Here is a 19,840-nt window from a genome sequence, read left to right on the forward strand (position 1 = left end):
GCACCCCCCTCTCTTTAAAGCACATCTTTATAACCAAGCAATTCCAAAGCAATTTTCTCTGTGGGAGGAGAGTGTAATTTTCTATTCTGTGACACTGTGATGTGTAAGAAACTGGGAGCTGGCGCTAAAAGGCGTCTGTAGCATGTGTCTTGGTGTGGGTGTGAGCCGCTTTAATGGCCAACGCGGGGCGGGTGGCGGCGGTGGTGAGCGGCTGCGTGTCAGGGAGGCCATCATTTAATGACTCCCAAATAGTGCCCTCCTCGTTAGAGCTATCGTCCTGGAAACGCGAGGCTGTGAACCAGGAGAGCGCCACGCGCTGCAACAGTCTTTTATCTTCATATTAAACCATTTGCATAACATTACCGCGATAGATAGGATTCAGGAGATACTCAACCCACTCGGGGAGAGACAGAGAGGGTATACTACATGTCCTTGCAAATCTAATCAGCGTTAAATGGAGCTGTCAAATGTGTGTGTGCGAGTGTGCGGCGCTGGATGGCTCATGTCAGGAGTCATTTAACATTAAGCTGCAATAGTGTGCAACAGGGCTGTAATTACAAAAATACAAGAATCCAAGCTGTTTCTTGTTAGATGTGACATCCAAATACAGCAGTTAGCTACTAGTGATACACAAGACGAGGCCAGGTGGCGACAATTCAGATGTCATGTGCGCCTGTGTCCTCTACAAAGTTAAGTTGAAATAAATGACCGTATTGAGCCGTTTTGACGTCGCTGCAGCAGCTCTACAGAACACAAAGAGGCGGCCAATTAGAACAAATCACATCGCTACCATTTTTAAGAAAAATTGCTGATGTGGTTTGGATTTTTGTGTGTTATCAGCGGGCTAACAAAAGACTCAATTTCACGTTTTGTGTAGATTCAACACCTATCTATACTGCGTAAAGTGGTGTTTTGCTTTGCTTTGTGTCTAAAGGAGTATATCTGACGGCTGCTCAAAGAAGAATAAAGAGAAGACGAAATAATCTCATCACCGCGGAGAAACAAGAGCAGGAAAGTGTGTAAGCACACACTAATTAGTTGTTGCTACTTGCTACTGCCTGATTAATTTAATCAAAAGCACACAGTACAATGCACCGCTCAGGCTCTGGTAAAAGCATTTTTTAACCACTACAACTCTGGCTCTATCTTTTCTTTCAGGTTTGACCATCATTTGAGAATCCCTGAATGAATTCTGGATCATATAGGTGATACATATTATAAAGTAAGTATGTTTTTTTAAGTATAATGTATATATGGCATTGCAGAAGCTTCAGTGCATGCTGCAAGCTTCAGTACTGTCTTGATAAGATATAATATTTGTCATATAAAAGGCCCAGCACTCTCTGCAACAAACATGTATTTGACTGACATTCCCCTGGACTCTTCTGTTAGCATTGTTGCACTTATTGAGGCGGGACAAATGACACCTTTATAATTCTTACATGTGCATTGAGTTTGGAGACTTCACATAATCCCCAGTTTACAACCACCCAACTCTAATAATGCGGGTGTACAGGGCCTTTTAAGGATCAATCCACCCAAATAACCAACACATTCTCATCCCAACTCATCACACACTGCCACTTCATCACGCCCCTTGGTGTCACTTTAGGTTTAGGCAACAAAACCACTTCGTTAGGTTTAGGAAAAGACTACATGGTTGGGCTTAAAACTACTATGTTTATAAAGTGAAAATGAAACTGAACGTTGGGAACATGGGATATGAACGAACAGCTGATTGTAACGTGAAAGTGAAACTTAACACACGGGACATGAACAGCGGTCTCCTGGATGAAAGCCTCGTGTTTGTTGGACCCATCCACCCCATAATAGCATACAGTCATGCAGATAGATTTAGTTGACTGAAGTTTTCTGTGTATGAGATTTTGAGATTTTCCAATACAATGGAATTTTGTTTGTGTTGCTCAAACCATCAAACGGTGCTTTATCTTAATGGAAACAGCCCAAAGCGAGGTTTTCATTGTTCAACTATAGGACATTGACTCTGGAAAATAGTTTTTTCCATTAAATGTTTTGATGATTTGAGCGGTAACAAAATCCATTTCATGTCCATTGTATTTGGGTGGTGGCAGAAGTCTTGAAAGCCGATATCTGAAAACCTCGGCCAATAAAACCAAAACAATCTGGCTAGATGTCACAAGGGGTAGATGGGATACCATCAATTGAGAAAAGACAATTGGATTTTTCCATTGGGTTTTGGATTATTGCAGAAAATAAGCTCTGTGGCAAACACACATTTATGATACTTACACATTTTGTTCAGCAAGATTATCTCCACAAATGAACACCACTTTTATGATTTTTGAAGCGTAAATGCAATCGCCAGAAGTAAAAAGCTAACGTTAGGCTATAAACAAACTACACCACGGTCGCATGAGCGGGAGTAAACACAACGAGGCCGTTAAGGCGGACGAGTTGGCGTGATGGCATTTGTAGTCTCATTTGTTAGCCACTTGTTAGCAACCGCATTTTTTAAGACGCATGAAGATTTCAAAATTCACAAATGGGGTATTTGTTGATGTATTTTATGTCGTAGAACAAAACCTTAAAATCTCTTCAGCTTGTGTTAACCACCGACCTTATTTCAGGCATCTAACTAAAAACCCATTCAAAAAAACCATTGACTCCCAGACGAGGGAACCGGAAGTGCTAAAATGCTAACTCATTTCCGGGTTTTAGGACTCAATCCTGTAACACTCTACAGAAAAAGGCGTTAAGAAATAGCATATATACATTGTAAGTAGGTATGAAAGTTTGTGCACTTGCATATGCTATGAACGGCTAAAGATGTCATCACATCACAGAATAGGCTTGTAACTGTGTGTGTGTGCGTGTGTGTGTGCGTGTGTGAGAGAGAGAGATTGCTTGTTTATGCATATGGGGATAGACTGTGCCAGGTGAGTGTACCATTTACCATCACGCCATTGAGTTCAGCAGGCATCTAATAACAAAGCATTTATGGCCCACTTACGCATGCATAGATATAACTGTCAGTAGGCAACAACAGTCTCCTCTCTCCCGTCTCCAGCTATTCCCGCCTCTCTTAAAACACACAGGCGCCGTCCGGATTGCACCCAAATACTCTAGAATTCTATCATCAGACTCGGGGATGAAATTAAAATCGCTCATTTTCTTTCTCCGTACAAGGAGCAGATCAATTTCCGGAGACTGGGACGTGATATTTTCCTGCTATTGGGCTTTCTCGTCTTTGGCACAGCACCCTGACTGGCTGCCAGCGGGGGGCCCGGGCCTGACTGCACGCCTCGCCGGAGAACAGTTACTTCTGCCGCGGCGAGTTTATTTGCGCCTCGCTATGAGAATTGCCATCATTTACCCTTCCCCAACACCTCCCCAAAAAAGAAAAGAAATAGACAAGAGGGGAAGCGAGGCAAGACTGAGAGAGAGGCGAAATTGATTCTGTTTGATAGGATACATGCTGCACGGGGGACATTAGGTACCCCTCGTTTGACCATCTATTTCAAGAAAATGAGGCGAATACATTTTGCGTAAAGTAATGTATATAGGCCTTTTGGAAGCCTTCTGCTGTTGTTGTTCATATCAAGAATGAATTGCTCGCTGCAGCATGCAGAGGTTATCCCGCGTATTAAGATGCTTTTAAGAGAAGCCAATTAATCATGCAGCTGTACAGGAATGATAACTCACTTTAATAAAACAGTAGCTCAGCGTGTGTTAAGCGTGACAAAATTAAGGGCGACTTGATGAACCAGTGGGGCATTAAATCCGGAGAGATGGTGGCCCCAGCCTTCAGGTTGGTGCCACGTTCGCCTCCATTACAGTGTAAACACTTCAGTCAGTCTTCAGAATAAACTTTCATGTAATAAAAAATAATAAAGGTAGAAAAAGGCAAATTTGGAGTCTCTACAAATAGATTTTTTGTGTAGATGTTTGTTTTGCAGGACGTGAGGATGTGCATGACACCATTGTTTGCACAAGCAGTCCCACATGAGGTCACCACAGTTTTACCATGAAGGAAATCACTATTTAAACCTGCAGTAGGCAGAGTGTTTTTGGCATCATTTTGGCCAATCACAGGTCATTTCAAAGAGAGAGCGTTCCTCCAACCGATCAGAGCCGAGCTGGTGCCTTGCCGTCTCTGAGCAGCTGTCAATCACTCGCAAACTCTGATCAAACCAGGCAGCGCTGATCAAATATGAATCAATATTCTGTTTCCTATTCCTATTTTTCGCCTCAAATGTTTTCAGAAACATCTTGTAGTGTACTGTTTAGCTGTGAAATGAGAAAGTTTGTGACCCAGCAACCATATTGAGATCAGTTGAGGAAATACCAAGCTCCGCCCAACAGCCGGAGCAAACTTTTTCATTTTACAGCTAAACAGTACAATACAAGATGTTTCTGTGAAAACATCTTATGCGAGAAATAGGCATTACAGTAACAGAATGCAGCTTTAAGAGGCTTATATTGTGTCTGTTAGTTATACCATTATTTGTAGAATTCCTTATTCTTCCTTACTTCCTTATAGCCTGCATAGGCCTATAATGTTTATATTACTAGCTATAATTAGTGTATGATAATCTAGCATCCCTAATTTATTCTCCCTTTATCAATTTTAGTCTAAAAGGTTAGGATTACAGTTGTCTGTGACCCTAGAAACCATAATCTGAGCTACAGCCTTTCCTTCCCTCCTAAGCTGTATTAAATAGTTCCTATTTGTTACCTGTCTGTTGCACTCAAAGCTTTTAAAAGGCAGCCTTGGTTCTTGTTTGTATTGGCAGGGACTTTGGTCCTTGTTTGAGCACATTTTGCCCATCCAACCCCCGTCCTCTTTCCACTGTTCATGAAACCCTGCTGTTGCGTCACAGAGCCTGTCAAGGCCTAATTAAAGCCATATTGAGAAAGAGCATAAATACAGCCCCCTTTTCAACAGGGTTCATATACCGGTCCGGCAAGCACACGCCTTGCAGAAGCAGATTTTGGTCGAAGGAGGAATGCCTAAAGAGTGAAACTGCAAGTTACTACTGAGACACTTTAACAGCTTCAAGTAGAGTTTGAACAGACGGCATCATGGCTGGACTCAAGGTGAGGTAGCGTTTTACTCTATTCAACATTATTTTTAATACTATGGCAGAAATGTATGTATGGAGTTATCATTAACTATGACAGAGGCAGACCAGCTGGCTGATGGGCGGTGTTGCATTCGGCCAATCAGAGTGCTGCATTCAGCAGCTGCCCAGATGAGTTGGAGATGTCTCCACAGCTTATAGAACTATATCAGTGAGGAAAGCCTCATTTCAATAGAAAAAAACAGTTTACATTCATGTTCATTTTAGTAATGGCCATTAAAAGTTGGCTCCAAACCAAAGTCCAAGTCCAAGTGTTGGACTTTGTGTTTTTTTGCAACTCTTTGTTGCGTAAAATCCAACTTTACATAACATTCTCTCATGAGGGACAAACTCACATGAACGCGCACAGATGGAACCCATCCATGTCTGCGAGGGTGCTTTTTTGCAGACCAACTATGACTCAGCAAGATTTCTTTACATTGTGTGCCAAGTTTTTTTTTGTGTATATATATATATGAGAAAAGAGTTGCTGGTGTTCAGTGCCAGAAAGGATGGTAGAGTAATATCATAATTGAAATATTGATCAAAAAGTAGGCTACTGTGGAGGATGTTAGTGTAATTAGTCTGTCTCTGTAACACAACAACAAAAATAATGGATGACAGTGAGGGGGGAAATTTGGCGTAACTGCAGTTTGTTTTATCATAGATCTAATGTGAATCAATATGACAACAATTAGCAAAAAGACAAGCCTTAATGACAAGCCTTCAAATTTAATTATAACCAGCATGAACACATTTATCCTGCATTACAATGAAGCCGCATGGTGTTTACATGTGAGGATTTTTTATTTTTTATTTTTCACTTTAACTTGAGTGTTGAATGTGTCTTGCAGTACATGAGCGGTTTTGGGAACGAATTCTCTTCTGAAGACCCTCGCTGTCCTGGATCTTTACCTGAGGGACAGGTAACACACACATTCACAAAACAACATTGTGGTATTCATTCATTGGATTATTTAGTCACTATTTTTGCTTTTATTGCTGAAGTGAGTTAGTGAGTTAGGAGGTGTGACTCTTCCATGTTTCACTGGAAAATATGAAAATATGATTTGCATAGTCAGTTCCAGCTTGCTTTTCTTCCGCACAGCTATTGACTCATTCATCATTATTTGACTAACTGCCCTTATGTGACTGACACATCACGTGACACCCTGTCTGAACACACTGTTTTGTGTCTCTGCAGAACAATCCTCAGGTTTGTCCTTACGGCCTCTATGCTGAGCAGCTCTCGGGCTCTGCCTTCACCTGCCCGCGGCCAACCAATAAGAGGAGGTATTCATCTGTTCCTGACATTTAAATGAGCTCACTTACCACTATAAGACCAAATGGAGCCTAGACATATAAGGAATGACTTAAAGGGATAGTTGAAGTGGGGTTGTATGAGGTACTTATCCATAGTCAGTGTATTACCTACACTAGATGACCGTCGGCACGCCCTCAGTTTGGAGAAGCAGACAGGAGTTACCACACTGAAGTAAAGCAATGTACTGTGGAGTACCTTTTAGAGACCTAAAAGAAATGCCCATCTAAAAAAATTCAGTATCACCAGACTCCATTGGAAAAAACTTGTAATTTTACCTCGCAGAACAGAGGAGTTGCTGATCTACCACTGCCTTGATCGGTTAGTTTGTTTGTGTTGACTCTGGTGAATCCAAGCCAACTAAAGTTACACAATAACTCAAACAAACTAACCGACTGAAGCAGCAGTAGACGAGCAACTCCCGTGTTCTGCGAGGTCAAATTTACTGTTTTTTTCAATGGAGTCTCGTTGCCTTGGCAAGAGCATATAACAGCTTCAGTTCCCCTTCGGAAAAATAGACTCACGGCAAGGTAAACCGGCAAAAACAAAAACATCTTCTGGGTGGCTAAAATGCATTTTGCTGCCGATCCCGTCCACAGCACTATATTGCTTTGCTCCTGTGTCGGTAAATCCTGTTTGCTACTCCGGTGCCGACCATCATCTACTGTAGATAATACACCTACTGTGGATAAGTACCTCATACAGCTCTACATCAAAACACCTAAACTATCCCTTTAACTGTGGTTCTTCTTCTTCCTCCAGCTGGTTGTACCGCATCTTGCCATCTGTCAAACATAAGCCTTTTACCGCAGTGCCCTGTGGAAATCTAACAGAGAACTGGAACGAGGTGGAGCCCGACCCTAACCAGGTATATAAAAGCTCAAAAGGAAGCCTTCATGCTCCTTTTTGTCAAAAAAAAAACTATGAATCTTGTTAAAGCCCCTGAAAACTTGGTTTCACATTTTAAATTTCTCTATAACATTAAATATTCACAATAAAATAAACAGTTAAGGTTCATAAAAAAACAACATCCTTAACTATGTATGAAGAGTTTAAAAGAATAGTTTGATATTTGTGGAAATAGGCTTATTTTGCTTTCTTGCGGAGAAGATTTATAATACCTTCATATATCTGTAGCCTACAGTAAATATGACAGCCAGCAGCCAGTTAGCTTAGCTGGAAACAGCTGGCCTGGCTCTACCAAAAGGTGACAAAATTCACCTACTATCACCTCTAAAGCTCACTAATTAACACGTTTTTGTTTAAGTTGTGAATAGCTATCTTTTCAAGCCACTCTAACTGCCGGCTGAATAAGTAGATTCTGACTCTGAGGTTTCTCTCCCAGCTGCGATGGCTGCCGTTCACCATCCCCAAATCTACAGAGAAGAAAGTGGACTTTGTGGCTGTGAGTTTAACTTCTTTTTTTCCCATATTATTTTTTCATTAAAGATCCTCAGTTCACTGAATTCCATACGTTGCAGGGTCTGCATACTGTTTGCGGTGCCGGGGACACCAAATCTCGCAACGGCATCGGCATCCACATGTACACCTGCAACACCTCCATGGTTGACAGGTGAGAATGTCTTTGTGAGCGATGATGTTGGGATGATGGGACATCATGTAACAAATAGATGCATTTTCACATATCAAACAGCTACAAAAATCCTTGGTTACGCTTTGAAAATCATTTCCAAGCTTTTTTTTTTTTATCGTTCCAGGTGCTTCAACAACTCAGACGGAGACTTTCTGATTGGTGAGGAAAAAGGGCTGTTGATGTTTTCACCGTCATCCATCACAAGAACAATGATAGCTCAATCCTCAGCCCTTCTTCTCCTTCAAATGTTCTTTTTCTCTGTTTGTCTCTCTAGTCCCCCAGCAGGGTGAGATCTTGATCACCACAGAGTTTGGAAAGATAATGGTCGAGCCGAACGAGATCTGTGTCATCCAGGTGAGGTCTATGTTTTTCATCTCCCCAGAAATCTACCACTCTGTCCCCACATCCCACTTTCCATATTTAGAAATACATAGTCTGGCACTTTTGATCTTCTTTTTAAAGATAAATAACAGTGGAAAGAGGTTCGAGCTACAGAAAGCCTGACCACCACGATTCAAGTTTTCCCAAACACATTAGTCGATGAACCCATAAGTCCCCCCCAGCATCGGTACATCCCACATGTGATTCCTAAGAGCACTAAATTGCTTTTCAACCCCACTTCTTATGTGTTTTGTCCAGCAAGGGATGCGCTTCAGTGTGGATGTGTTTGGAGCAACCAGAGGCTACATACTGGAGGTGTATGGAGCCCATTTTGAACTCCCTGACCTGGGACCCATAGGTGCGCGTTTGTACGATGTTTGTGACTGTAATTTGTTAGTGTATGTTCATCCATCCTTGAAAGCTGCACACCTGCCTCTTTGTGTCTGTTTCTTACAGCTACATATAGTTGTCTGAATTGGTTTTCATCCTCTCCCCCAAATCTGTCAGATTTTTAGCCATTGTAGCAGCATGGCTCTATAGATGGAAATGTCGGTCGGTCATTTGGTTCACCACTTTGTTCCAGACTGACATATCTCAACAACTATTAGATGGATTGCCATACAATTTTGTGCAGGCATTTATGGTCCCCAGAGGATGAATCCTAATGACTTAAAGCTAGTTTTGGTAATTTTAAGAAACGAGCAAGAGTACGCTAGATTTGAAAAAAGTATCCAACTGAAAAACCCAGCCCAGTGTTGCCAACTTTTTTCCAATGAAAGTAGGATAGCTAACTGCACTAGCACTAGCTGTGGATTCTCTCCAAAAGGCACTAAATCTAGCGAGAAAGTCGCCAAGTCGGCAACACTGACAGTTCGTCCATTCAGGCCTCCCTCCAAAGCCACTCCCCCAAAATAATCATTACTAACGTAAACAACGAACATGGCTGTTGTTAGTTTTCACAGCTGTCAAGCTGGCAACTTGCGAAAGACTCACATATCACATTTAAAAAAAAAAAAAAAAAAATGTTGTCAGAACATTTGATTTATTTATAGCTATCGGGATGTAAAGATAATTTCAACAAATAAAACAAGAAATGTTGTTGAAGATGATTACCAACCCTAGCTTTAAGTGATCCCCTGACTTTTCCTCTATAGCGCCACCATGAGGTTTGCATTTGTGATGTTGAGTGAGACGTCTCAGCAACTATTGGATGGATTGCCATGAAATTTGGCACATATATATTCATGTTTCCTCAGGATGAATTGTAATAACTTAAGGGATCCATTAAATATTCATCTAATGCCATCATCATTTCAAAAATAATTTCAATTTATACAAAGTTGGTTCATGCCAAATCAGCTGCAAAACAATTGACATTCCCATCAGCCCCAGATGTACTAGTACACTGTGTGTGTGCATAATATGTATGACTAATGTATGTTTCGCAGGAGCCAATGGTCTGGCCAACCCAAGAGATTTCCTGTGTCCGGTTGCTTGGTACGAGGATCGTAAAGTGGCCACCGGCTACACCGTCATCAACAAGTACCAAGGAAAGCTCTTCGCCTGCCAACAGGTGTTTTTCTTTGTGACATTTCCATTTGTGTGTGTGTCAGTACACTCATGTACACAGACACATATGGCATACTTGCCCTATTACCCTATTTAGATTTGCGCTTGCTTCAGTAAACACCATCGAACCGCAACAATGGTTTACAGGAAACTGTCCAAGTGAAGCATGTGATCCATTAGCTGCTCCTGCCGATTGAATTGCCATCCCTGATGATTTAATATCGAAGTGTTGGCTGTTATCCATTCAGCGGGTTTCCGCCTCGACTCCCTTATGAGCCTTAATCACTCGTAATTAGTTAAGGCATTCTGGAGTTACAGGCAGTGTACCTGTGAAGCGCTGCTTTGTAGGAAAAAAACCTTTTCTAAGTTAAGCATTAATTTCACCATGTTTCACTCGGGGAATGATCCCGCCCCTCCCGAAATGTCCTGTTGGGCGCATAATTGGATCGACACATATGTCTGACAGGAGGTTTTTTACCGAGACAGGGAGGAGGTGGGAGGAGAAATTTGTCAGGGGTGGGGGTTGGAGGGGTTGTAACCGTGGAAACCATGTCAAACCACACTGTTATTATTCATTGTATGAAGTACACTAGGGCAAGATACTGTCTTTTATTGTAGCAAAACAAACATTTTTCCATCTCTCTCGCTGCTTCTACTCGAGTATCCGCCCTGTTATGTGCTGGGTGTCAGAGGTGGAGGCTAGCAAGCTGCACCTGACACTCTTTTCCTGGTGTCCACCCTTCGCCGAGCCAAGAGGGCGAGGCTACAGGGGTAAAAAAAATAAGGTGGGGGCCTCATCTCAGGGAAGATGCTGCTGCTCCCGTCTGGTCCCGCTGTTTTGTTCCCCCGCAGAGTGCTGAAATTGCTCAAATTAACTTATTATTTGCTTGACTGGGCCAATATGTTTGTGTTTTGTGTGCATGTGTGTGCAAGTCTTCCATCTTCCCTTCATTTTAATCGAATGTAGCGGAGTTACCACAGATGAAAGTCCAAGAGATTACCTGCACTGGGTTTCCCAAAGGCCCTTTTTGTGTGGTAACAACTGTAAATCACATGTAGGTTCTTTCTTGGTTTTAATGTATATGAATTTACATATGCACATGTTCGTGTACACATGTGTTTTTTTATTGTTTGTTTGTACTAGCTGTTCATGTGTGGGACTGAACGCGAGCATGTGTGTGAGGAGCATGGAGGTCACGGAGGAGGCAGCTTGAGTTGTAATGAACTATATTGATTTTTAGAGCTGCTGTTGAATGTCTTTTTCGCAGTGGCATTATCAGAACAGAGAAACTATATGAAATTGCTGTAGTTTTAACAATCAAGATAAAGAAATATCTCTGCACCCACTGTTACTGCCGCTCCCCCCCCTTCCATAACTGCGCTGCTGCGAGCGTCAAAATGCTCAAAGTTTGGGAAAGTTTGATTGTGAAGCCAATTACCCCATAATACCTGGAGCCTCGTATCACAAAGAACAGGGGGGATGAAAGAGAAGAAAGAATGAAAGAAGCACACCCTCTTTTCACAATCAACCCTTTTCATTATGACCACTTTTTTTCCTCTCTTTATGTCAAGAAGTACTCTCTCTGGGAATTTAAAATTACAAAGACATTATTCATTATTCCTTTTTCCCTGTGAAAAGCTCAATTTAAAGTCCTTTGTGTTTGTTGCCTGGGCAGACTCGTCTTATTTGTTTGTTTGTGTGCTCTGCACGTAGGATTTCTCTCCATTCAATGTGGTGGCTTGGCACGGGAACTACACACCTTACAAATACAACCTGAAGAACTTCATGGTTATCAACGTCGTGGCCTTCGACCACGCGGTGAGTTGGAAGACACAGACACACAATATACTACACTACTTTTCAATATACATACAGCAAATTCATTCATTTCTCTTTGCTTTCAATCACATGTCAAGTCACGTATTTATCTTCCTGTAGGATCCATCCATCTTTACTGTGCTGACCGCCAAATCCACGCAACCAGGTGTGGCCATTGCTGACTTTGTCATCTTCCCCCCTCGGTGGGGCGTGGCCGACTACACCTTCCGTCCGCCGTACTATCACCGTAAGACCACAATAACACACGCGCGCCTTGCTTCAACTCTAAAGTGGTTTTGCATTTTGCAGGGGAGACTTATAAAAGCAGAAACAATGAATTTTAAGAAGAGGTTGGCTGAAATTGAATTCTAATTTAAATGGAAATGTCAGATTCTGTCCAGTGAAGCTCATTTTAGTCTATCATGAAATGAAACAAGCCAACCAGAAACTAACATGTCCATTTACCCAACCAGTGTCAAGACAGCAGGTGATAACAATCCACCTGCTGTAGGACTCTTTTCAACCGAGGCACCTTTTGTCTGTTTTCACCACAGATCTATAAGGCCATCTAGTGGAAATGAGTGTCACAGTTTGCCTTTAATACAGCAAACTGTACCTGGAACAGTGTTGTGTTACAGCTCCTCCTGCTTGTCGCTTTAGGTAACTGCATGAGTGAATTCATGGGTCTGATCGAAGGCCACTATGAAGCTAAAGAGGAGGGCTTCCAGCCAGGAGGGGCCAGCCTCCACAGCATAATGACCCCACACGGCCCGGACACCGAGTGCTTTGAGAAGAACAGCACTGCGGAGCTCAAACAGGAGAGGGTGGCTGAGGGAACCATGGTAAAAAAATATATATACACATACATTATACTGTAAGGTTTCATTAAACGTTGGAAACCAGGTCAATGCCACCAGTGATTACATCTGCTACATGTATTTTTCTTTCCTTCAGGCTTTCATGTTTGAGTCGTCCTTCAGTATGGCAGTGACCAAGTGGGGTCTACAAACATGCCAGAGACTTGACAAGAGCTACTACAAGTGCTGGGAGTCTCTTCGCAGCCACTTCAATCCCAACTGGAAGCCCAGCAAACAGTAGTAGAACAAAGTGTCTCAGAAGGAAATTTAACCAAATATAGTTGTTATACATAGACAGAAAAATTTAATTTCACTTGATTAAATCTTAACTACAACCAATATAATGTTTGTGGAGCTTTCTTTGTGTTGTTTAATGAGATTACAGAAGGCATAAAGTAATAATAACTAATTTAGTTTTATAGACAATTAAGATTGGAGTTGCTCAATAGAGATTAAAGGAACATTGTGTATAGCATTTAGGGGGATCTACTGGCAGACGTGGAATATAATATTAATAAGTATGTTTTCTTTAGTGTATAATCACCTGAAAATAAGAATTGGGTTTTCGTTAGCTTAGAATTTGCTGTTTCAGTTGGTTTCAATCTGTAACCTCATTGCTATATATACCGCCAATTCTTACACACTGCACCTTTAAAAACAAAGGTGACGACGTTATCCTAAATTCACCATTATCCCCAAATTGTCACTTGTGGCCACAGTGGTTGTTCAGCAAAAGTTACATAGTCTCGCTTTAAACTGTGACTTGCTCAAGGGCACCTCAGTGATCATTGATGATGAAGACAAGTGTATCTTTTTACTTTTCCTGTGCAGATTTTGATGTATGTGGCGAGGGATATTAGCTGGTGTCAGCAACGTTTTCACTTGCAACTAAAATGTTATTTCAATCTCTCCGATGTGAGCCTCACTGCCCCCAGTGTGTACTGGTTGTGCACACGTTCACAATGTTATGTATTTTTCCAACCATTCACACTTTTGCCACACCAATCAAAACAACATGACTGTTTTTGACAATATAATTTTATTCGGTTAATAATAATTACACGCACTGACATCACTAGAACATGAAGGAGGTCTTTATACAACGGAGCTCAGGATGACAAACTGAACTTGCGCTCGATCATTCCAGCCTTAATCAGATCCTCCTTCCTATCCTGTAAAACAGACGACGAAACAGATGATGGGTTAATATCGTTTCCATGGCAACAAAGTCATATAACCCTCTTCACCTTCTGGACATTTTCTCAACTGCATGTTTCATGAGTGAGCATTTTGTGATTGTCAAGCAGTAATTTTCATCCCAGTGGGAAAAAGGCAGGCGAACATGATAGGCCCAGCGGTGTAACAATTGCACCAAATTCTCAATGGAATTTCTATTGGCGAGGATTTAGAAGGTGAATCTCCATGACAATGGGGGGGGGGAATGAAAGCAGGCAGCATTTCAAATGAAGCATTCATTTCTAATGTGAATGGAACTGTGACAAAAGAAATCCAGATCAACTGCGCACCTACAAAAGGAAAAATGAGTCCAAATCCTCCACTAAATAGCTTTTCGGATCTATGATGCCATTCATGACTAAATTTTTATGATTATTTTAGACAAAACTATTCTTGTAAATGGCATTATCAGTGTATTAGATTGACTAGTAAAACTGATATTAGTGCTGCAACATGGTAAAATTACCTTGTGTTTTCTCATGCCAGTGCTGTGTTGTTCACTGCATTATATCATGTAAAATCACTGACATTTTGACCACCAGTTTGGCACTGATAATTGTTAAAAGCAGACAGATGCAAAGAAAAGAAGACACCGGCAGCACAGTGGCATTCATTGAGAGAAAGGACTTTAACCTGCAACAATATGTGGGCATATATTCTTGTCTTTTTTCTGTTTTTCCTTTATCCTATTTTGGTTCTAGTCTATCAGTCTTGCTCTTTATAAAGCCTAAAGAAGCTCGGTGGGCTGAAACTGTGAATAAATGGTTCTCTTAATTATCAATATTTGGGCCTATGCTTGCTGTAGTTTTGGTTCTGTGTTCAGACATTAACATGGGCCACTAAATCTGTAGTAAATGGACATTAGTTATGCCAAAAGATGGTGTTGTTATTAAACCGACTGCTTAAGGAGCCACGGGTGAGTCGTGCCATTAATTTGTGGTAGTCAAGCAAAGAGAGGTCAGTGCATCTTGTCTCGTACCCTGTCTGTCTTGAAGACGTAGTAAAGGACGAAGAGAGGCACAACTCCGATCATGGCACCCAGCAGAGATGTCTTAAATGTGGGCCTGAATGTTGCGTAGGGGTTGGCGCGTGCATACACCCAGCGGGTCAGAGCAGGGTCTTCCTGTAACGACAGAAGTATGCAATGAAGTCAAACAATTATTTACTTCATATTACTACATCAAACACAACAAGAGTATAAAATATAAGTATGAGGCCATGATAATACAACACCGTTGGCATCTCTCTTTGTTGGAAAGCTTTACAATATGTACAACACCCTCTATCCTGAAGCCTTTTATTGTCATTGGGAAAACACAAAAGAGAGAAACCTCAGGATAAGCAACCCAGGAGGGATCCCTCTGCCAGGACAGGCCTTGACCATGGAGTACATTTTGACATGTCATGATAAAAGAAAATGTACTGGTGTAAATAATAAAATTCATGATGGCTGAATTCCATTAAGCTGCTTTGGTTTTCTGGGTCCTGGTATTGTGCATGCTTACTGTCACATTGTTATAGCTTACTGGGACACTTGGCTACACTCGGGAGAGAGGAGGATGATGGCTAAGCTGTCATCCATGATGGAGATTGACTCCCACCCCATGCAGGACACCATCTCAGCACTGGAGAGCTCATTCAGCGACAGGCTGCTCCAACCAAAGTGTGTGAAGGAGCTCTATCTATCGCAGGTCCTTCCTTCCTGCAGCTGTCAGACTCCACAACCAGCACTGCTCCCAGTAGACCACTTACACTTACACACCAAAAAACTGACAATAACCTGATATTTCCAGGTGGAATTTCATTCATTCATTCATTAATTCTCACTGTGCAATATCATTTTCCACTTGTGCAAATTTGTTAATAGTCTGTTTATTGTCAATACTGTATGTACTGCTCCTATTTTTATACTTCCTTCTGTTTAAATGGTTCATATCTTGTTACACTTTGTTAAGCCCTTTTTTTACTGTGTTGAAGCTGATGCATCTTGTTTTCGGCACTATCCCCTTTGCTGATGTACACTGCAAATTTCCCCACTGAGAGACTAATAAAGGAATATCTTATCTTGTCTTAAAACTGAGCCATCGTTAATATTATTATTAGTAACACCTGTGCTTCTCCTACTATGATAAAGTCAAAATAAATGACATTTACAAGCACATGTATAAGTAAATATTTGGTGTATGTTGGTGTTAGATGGGATGGGACGAGCCGACTACTGCAAGAGACAGACAGATATGTAGCACTTAATCTCAAATGGTACTTTATGAAACTTTAATGTCTTTTTGTTGTGCGTTTATTCTCTGTATGTCTTTCTGGCACATGGTACAACAGTGTAACCACTTCACAAGAGAGAAGATTAACATTGACAATGAGTATACTGAGTAAACAGCAACTTTATATACTGCAGTATGTTGTTTTTATGAGATGTGTATATGACCACATGAATTTCCCCTTGAGGGATAATAAAGTTGACCTTTGACCTTTGACCTTTGGGATGGGACATATTGTGGACTACTGCAAGAGACAGACAGGTATGTAGCACACTTAATCTCAAATGGTGCTTTATGAATGTCTTTTGTTGTGTGTTTACTCTGTATGTCTTTCTGGCACATGGTACAACAGAGTAGCACTTCACAAGAAAGAAGATTAACAATGAGTATAATGAGTAAACAGCAATGTTATATACTGTAGTTCAGTTGTTTGTCATAAAATAAAACCATCCTAATAATATGACTTCCTTCCTGTCCCCATATCAACACAACATGCACATAAATATGCGATTATAAACTCTATAATCACGTTACTCTTTTGTAAAACTGGGTTCATGCTACTGTTAGCAAGTAGCCATTCTCAAGGGTGACATTGCTAGTGACTCACAATGATCTCTTTCCTGTGCGGGTTGTTGAGTTGTGTCTGATACTGCCTCTTTAGGTTCGCTCGTAGCGCTGCTCTGTCTTCTTCTGCACGTCGCTGCTCCGGCCCGAGGTTGAAATACTCATTTGGGTCCAGTGTTTTTGGCCGAGAAGCCAAGGGCGCCTCTCGGTAGTCCGCCATGACTCTAGTTTGATGGTGATGATGAGGGGACGAAACGGGAAGTCGTGAAATCTCGCGTTGATTGTGCGGAATCGTCACTAGTGATGGGAATTCAGGCTCTTTTTAGTGAGTCAGATCATTTGGCTCAGCTCAACCAAAGAAGAAGAGCCGGCTCTTTCGGCTCCCAAACGGCTCTTCGTTTTACCACTTCTGCCTTTTATAATTCAGCCAAATTAAGCGCTGTTTTGACCTATGATTAGTGTGTGTGCACATATATCACTTAAAGGGACTATTTGTTACTTTCAGAAATGCTTGTTAACAGCGACACCTGTGGCGAAAGTCAGCATCAGGCTCGCGCTTGCTCGCGCTAAATATACCTGAACGAGCATCGCTCAACACAGTGAGGCGACACACGTCAGCTAAAACCACAATATCACTCTATATTTCACCTGCTTGGCAGTAATGTTAGCAGACCAGACGAAGGTCTCTCCATGAATCACTGCTGATCCTAGTGTTGGCTTTTCCTGCTTTAGTAAAAGCGGGTCAGTGCCGTGGCTGAAGCAGGAAAAGAAACGTTATTGCCTCCCGACTGCGCCTGCAGAAAGACACCGGCACCCGGTCGGTGACGGTAACGTTTCTCGCTGCGGAGCCCCGTCACTTCACAAGACACGGGAAACCTCTGTTGGTCTGGAGGAGCTGCAGCATTTATTTCTGCACAAACGTCCACTGTACATTCACTAGATATTCTCAGAGCTAAACTAACTCTCCTGCAGCGTGTAGCGAGCGCGCGTTCACGTCTAGAGGTGGAGCGAGGACGCGAGAACGCGCGCGGTGTGTGAGTGAAGGCAGGCAGAGGAGGAGTGACTTCAGCCACACGCGAGCGCATATATGTGAGCGCGCATGTGTCCCGACCCGATACATTTATACGCTTAAAAAGTTAGTCCCTTTAAAAGAGCCGGCTCTTTGAACCGGCTCGTTCGTAACCGACACATCACTAATCGTCACCATAGCAACATCAAACTTTCTCTATAGCCTGTATGAAACAATGAGCGCAGCTAAGAAAAAACAAGAAAAGGAGGAGAGTGATGATGACTTTCAGTATGAAGAAGTGTCTCTGGGAGAGGACTGGAGCTTGATAGAAGGAGAGGAAGATTTGGAGGCGACGGTGAAAGCTATCCAAGACCGAGCAGAGGCTACATCAGCTGCTGCTGCTGCTGCAGACACCTCCATCACACACCAACCTGAAGCAGTGGATGACTTTTTACGCAACTTTCTCTTCCACATGTGCATGACAGAAACACTGGACTGTTTCCAGACTGAGTGGACGGAGATGGTGCAGAAAGGGCAGGTAGATGCAGAGCTTGTGGGTGTGGTACCGGACGTGTACACTGAGACCCAGAGACTGCACAGCGAGCTGAGAAACGTGCAGCGAGAAGGAGAGGAGTACAGCCAGGCAGCCGCTGCAGGAGCTGAGACTCTGGAGAGGATCCGGAGAGACAGAGACCAACACCGGCTGCAACACAAGCGTGTCATCCAGGAGAAAAACAGGCTCATCGAGGAGATGAGGAAGCTCAAAGTGCACTGCGACAACTACGAGCCTGCAGTGAAGCGGATGAATGAGAAATACCAGGCAGTTTTAAAGCAGACCAGCATGCAGGTGACTTTGGAGAGACCCCAAAACACCCCTCTCTGCGAGGATGAAGAAGAAGAAGCCAAAGGCACAACCCATCCAGTGATCCAACCAAGACCTCCTCCTACATCTGCAAATAGTCCAAGGAGTCAGACTAGGGTGAAGTCAGTGAAGGCAAATGCTTTTTGAAATAAATGTTTTGTCTCACATAACTTTCCTTATTTAAGCTTTATTGTAGCCTACAGCACAGTTTTGAAGTACCAACATTTTACTGATTTAGTAAACTTTCTGGTTTTATTGTACAGCAGTTCAGAAGGAAATGTACTTCATACTGCACTAGATTTACATCAATCAATCAATCAACATTGATTTGTATAGCCCTTTACAATAACCAAAAGGTACCCAAAGTGCTTTACATTAACATCAAGAAATAACAGGAATAAAAACATAACATATCATAAAATCATAATCTAGCTACATGATAGGCCTAATATAAAATAGCACACATTTTTATTTTATCCCCCTTATCCATAGCCAAAAATCATCTTTTCATAATTGTCAGTATACTAACATTCAAGATTCAAGCCCTTTTATTGTCGTTGTGTAGTACAACAAAATTAGATTGTGACAATCCCACAGGTGCTAATGAAAAGATAATACAATAAAAAAAGAGATCGTGCAATATAAATATAAAAAAAGATAAAAGATAATACAATATAAAATATAAAAATACAATATGTATATTGATGAGATGACAATTTTGCCAGATTATTGCACAAAGTGTCTGTCAGATAATTATATAATTATTGCACAGCATCATATAATTATTTTAATTATTGCACAGAGTGATCATGTAGGCTGTTAAGCCTTATTGTAGCCTACAGCACAGTTTTGAAGTACCAACATTTTACTGATTTAGTAAACTTTCTGGTTTTATTGTACAGCTGTTCAGAAGGAAATGTACTTCATACTGCACTAGATTTACTCAACGTTGTCATACATCAATCAATCAATCAACATTGATTTGTATAGCCCTTTACAATAACCAAAAGGTACCCAAAGTGCTTTACATTAACATCAAGAAATAACAGGAATAAAAACATAACATATCATAAAATCATAATCTAGCTACATGATAGGCCTAATATAAAATAGCACACATTTTTATTTTATCCCCCTTATCCATAGCCAAAAATCATATTTTCATAATTGTCAGTATACTAAGATTCAAGATTCAAGCCCTTTATTGTCGTTGTGTAGTACAATAAAATTAGATTGTGACAATCCCACAGGTG

The 19,840-nt window shown here is 41.5% G+C and overlaps 2 protein-coding genes across 2 annotated transcripts; one reads left to right on the top strand and one right to left on the bottom strand.

Annotated features, from left to right (window-relative positions):
- Nucleotides 1-4,922: 4,922 nt before the first annotated feature.
- On the top strand, nt 4,923-12,982 carry hgd (homogentisate 1,2-dioxygenase). Its single transcript, XM_037756204.1, has 14 exons — nt 4,923-5,079; nt 5,957-6,028; nt 6,307-6,395; nt 7,186-7,291; nt 7,769-7,828; nt 7,905-7,996; nt 8,142-8,176; nt 8,292-8,371; nt 8,657-8,756; nt 9,847-9,971; nt 11,682-11,786; nt 11,907-12,033; nt 12,447-12,628; nt 12,741-12,982. Exons 1-14 carry the CDS (start codon nt 5,065-5,067, stop codon nt 12,882-12,884), a joined length of 1,332 nt encoding a protein of 443 aa, XP_037612132.1. The 5' UTR covers nt 4,923-5,064; the 3' UTR covers nt 12,885-12,982.
- A 681-nt stretch (nt 12,983-13,663) lies between these two features.
- Nucleotides 13,664-16,977, bottom strand: ndufb4 (NADH:ubiquinone oxidoreductase subunit B4). The gene is made up of 3 exons (XM_037756190.1): nt 16,760-16,977; nt 14,859-15,002; nt 13,664-13,815 (listed from the first exon to the last, which is right to left on the bottom strand). The coding sequence occupies exons 1-3, from the start codon at nt 16,934-16,936 to the stop codon at nt 13,753-13,755; spliced, it is 384 nt and encodes a 127-aa protein (XP_037612118.1). The 5' UTR covers nt 16,937-16,977; the 3' UTR covers nt 13,664-13,752.
- Nucleotides 16,978-19,840: the final 2,863 nt, after the last annotated feature.

This window comes from Sebastes umbrosus, chromosome 21 (assembly GCF_015220745.1).
Source record: "Sebastes umbrosus isolate fSebUmb1 chromosome 21, fSebUmb1.pri, whole genome shotgun sequence".
Taxonomy (NCBI): Eukaryota; Metazoa; Chordata; class Actinopteri; order Perciformes; family Sebastidae; genus Sebastes; species Sebastes umbrosus.